At 36.7% G+C, this 1,536-nt stretch overlaps 1 protein-coding gene across 1 annotated transcript in view; it reads right to left on the bottom strand.

Annotated features, from left to right (window-relative positions):
• Positions 1-1,536, bottom strand: part of CLEC1A (C-type lectin domain family 1, member A) — a 37,599-nt gene that overhangs the window by 6,636 nt on the left and 29,427 nt on the right. The window contains exon 3 of the mRNA XM_012652144.1: positions 1,028-1,204. Coding sequence (XP_012507598.1) covers positions 1,028-1,204 — 177 coding nt within the window. The remainder of the gene's footprint in view (positions 1-1,027; positions 1,205-1,536) is intronic.

Here is a 1,536-nt window from a genome sequence, read left to right as displayed (position 1 = left end):
TGGAACCCATTCTACTAAGTGAAGTATCTATCACAAGAGTGGAAAAACAAGCACCACATGTACTCACCATCAAATTGGTATTAACTGATCAACACTTAAGTGCACATATAGTAATAACATTCACTGGGTGTTAGGCAGATGGGAGGCGAGAGGCGGGGATGGGTATATATACACCTAATGGGTATGGTGAGCTCCGTCTGGGGGATAGACACGCTTGAAGCTCTAACTTGGGTGGGGCAAAGGCAATATATGTAACCTAAACATTTGTACCCCTGTAATATGCTTAAATAAAAAAAATTTTTTTTAAATCCAAAAAAATAAAAAGTGGAGACTTGAAAATGTATTTTGCTTTCTACGCATGCATGCTAAGGAGAGCAGAAAAGACGGCTGACTTGAATAAAGTAGACCATTATGAAACCAAAAAGGGCAAGAGTAAGACAGACAGACAGACAGACAGACACATACACAGGGGGACTAAAGGGATGCTTCTAGTCTTCTCCATAGTATTTTCATCCCAGTGCAGTTCGCCTACCATTGTCAATGTCATCATCTTTGGTTCTTATTAAAATGTATATTTCTGGTACCCAGCCAAGTCATACTGAATTAAAGTAACTAGGATTTGATTCAGGTTACCTGCATTTTTTAGCTGATCCCTGTATGATTCTTAAAATTTGAGAACTATAGTTAAGAGTTTGTTAACTTCTTAATGGGGAAGGATTTGGAAACACATGCCAAGGTAAAGTGACACATAACTCTGTAATTTATTTACTTGTGGTGTTAATTTGGTTATTCCAAGTTAATTGTTTTTATCGTTTTAAGTGTCTGCATTTGAAGAATCCTTTCGTGTACTGTAACACAGACACATATGAACAGCATGATCCCAACGGTCATGATCTTAAAGTCCAAACGCTTTATTCAGTTTATCAGACCACTAGTTAAATAACACATAAATCCAAGTTACACTGATGGGAAATTGAGCTCTATATTGCGAGATACCCTGAGGGCAGAGTGACCAGGACACACTTACCTCCAGTTTTGTTATAGAGCTCACGACAGAGTTTTTCAGCAACACGCTGCAGAGTTTCTGCAAGCTTCCTGTTCTGGGCTTGGAGAGATTGCAGCTGTCGGGAGAGGTTCCCCAATCTTTCTTCCTTTTGAGAGATACTATCTTGCTGAGTATTGGAGAGCTGGTAGAACTGAAAAACTAACCCAAGTGACCAGATCAGACTAGAAAGCTTATTTCTACATTTCTATTTCTACTTTTTTTCCATATGGGGAAAACAAAACAGTGTATTACTTAAGATCTCAGGCTCTGAGATCTTATATTGCCTGTATTCAAGTTTGGATTTCAGTACATATATAATAAATTGTATCAACTTGGGTAAATTATTTAATAATTTCTTTAAGTCTATCTAAAAATGAAAAATATAGTGTCATAATAGTACTTCTTACCTTCAGGAATAAATTCCCAAACTGTATTTACAGCTTAATAAATACTTTTTGTACACTCTCAAATTATTACTCAACATAAAACCA

The sequence above is a fragment of the Propithecus coquereli genome, unplaced genomic scaffold (assembly GCF_000956105.1).
Source record: "Propithecus coquereli isolate 6110/MARCELLA unplaced genomic scaffold, Pcoq_1.0 Scaffold380, whole genome shotgun sequence".
NCBI classification, from domain to species: domain Eukaryota; kingdom Metazoa; phylum Chordata; class Mammalia; order Primates; family Indriidae; genus Propithecus; species Propithecus coquereli.
Note: the sequence above shows the minus strand (reverse complement) of the source record. Positions and strands in the feature narration are given on the sequence as shown.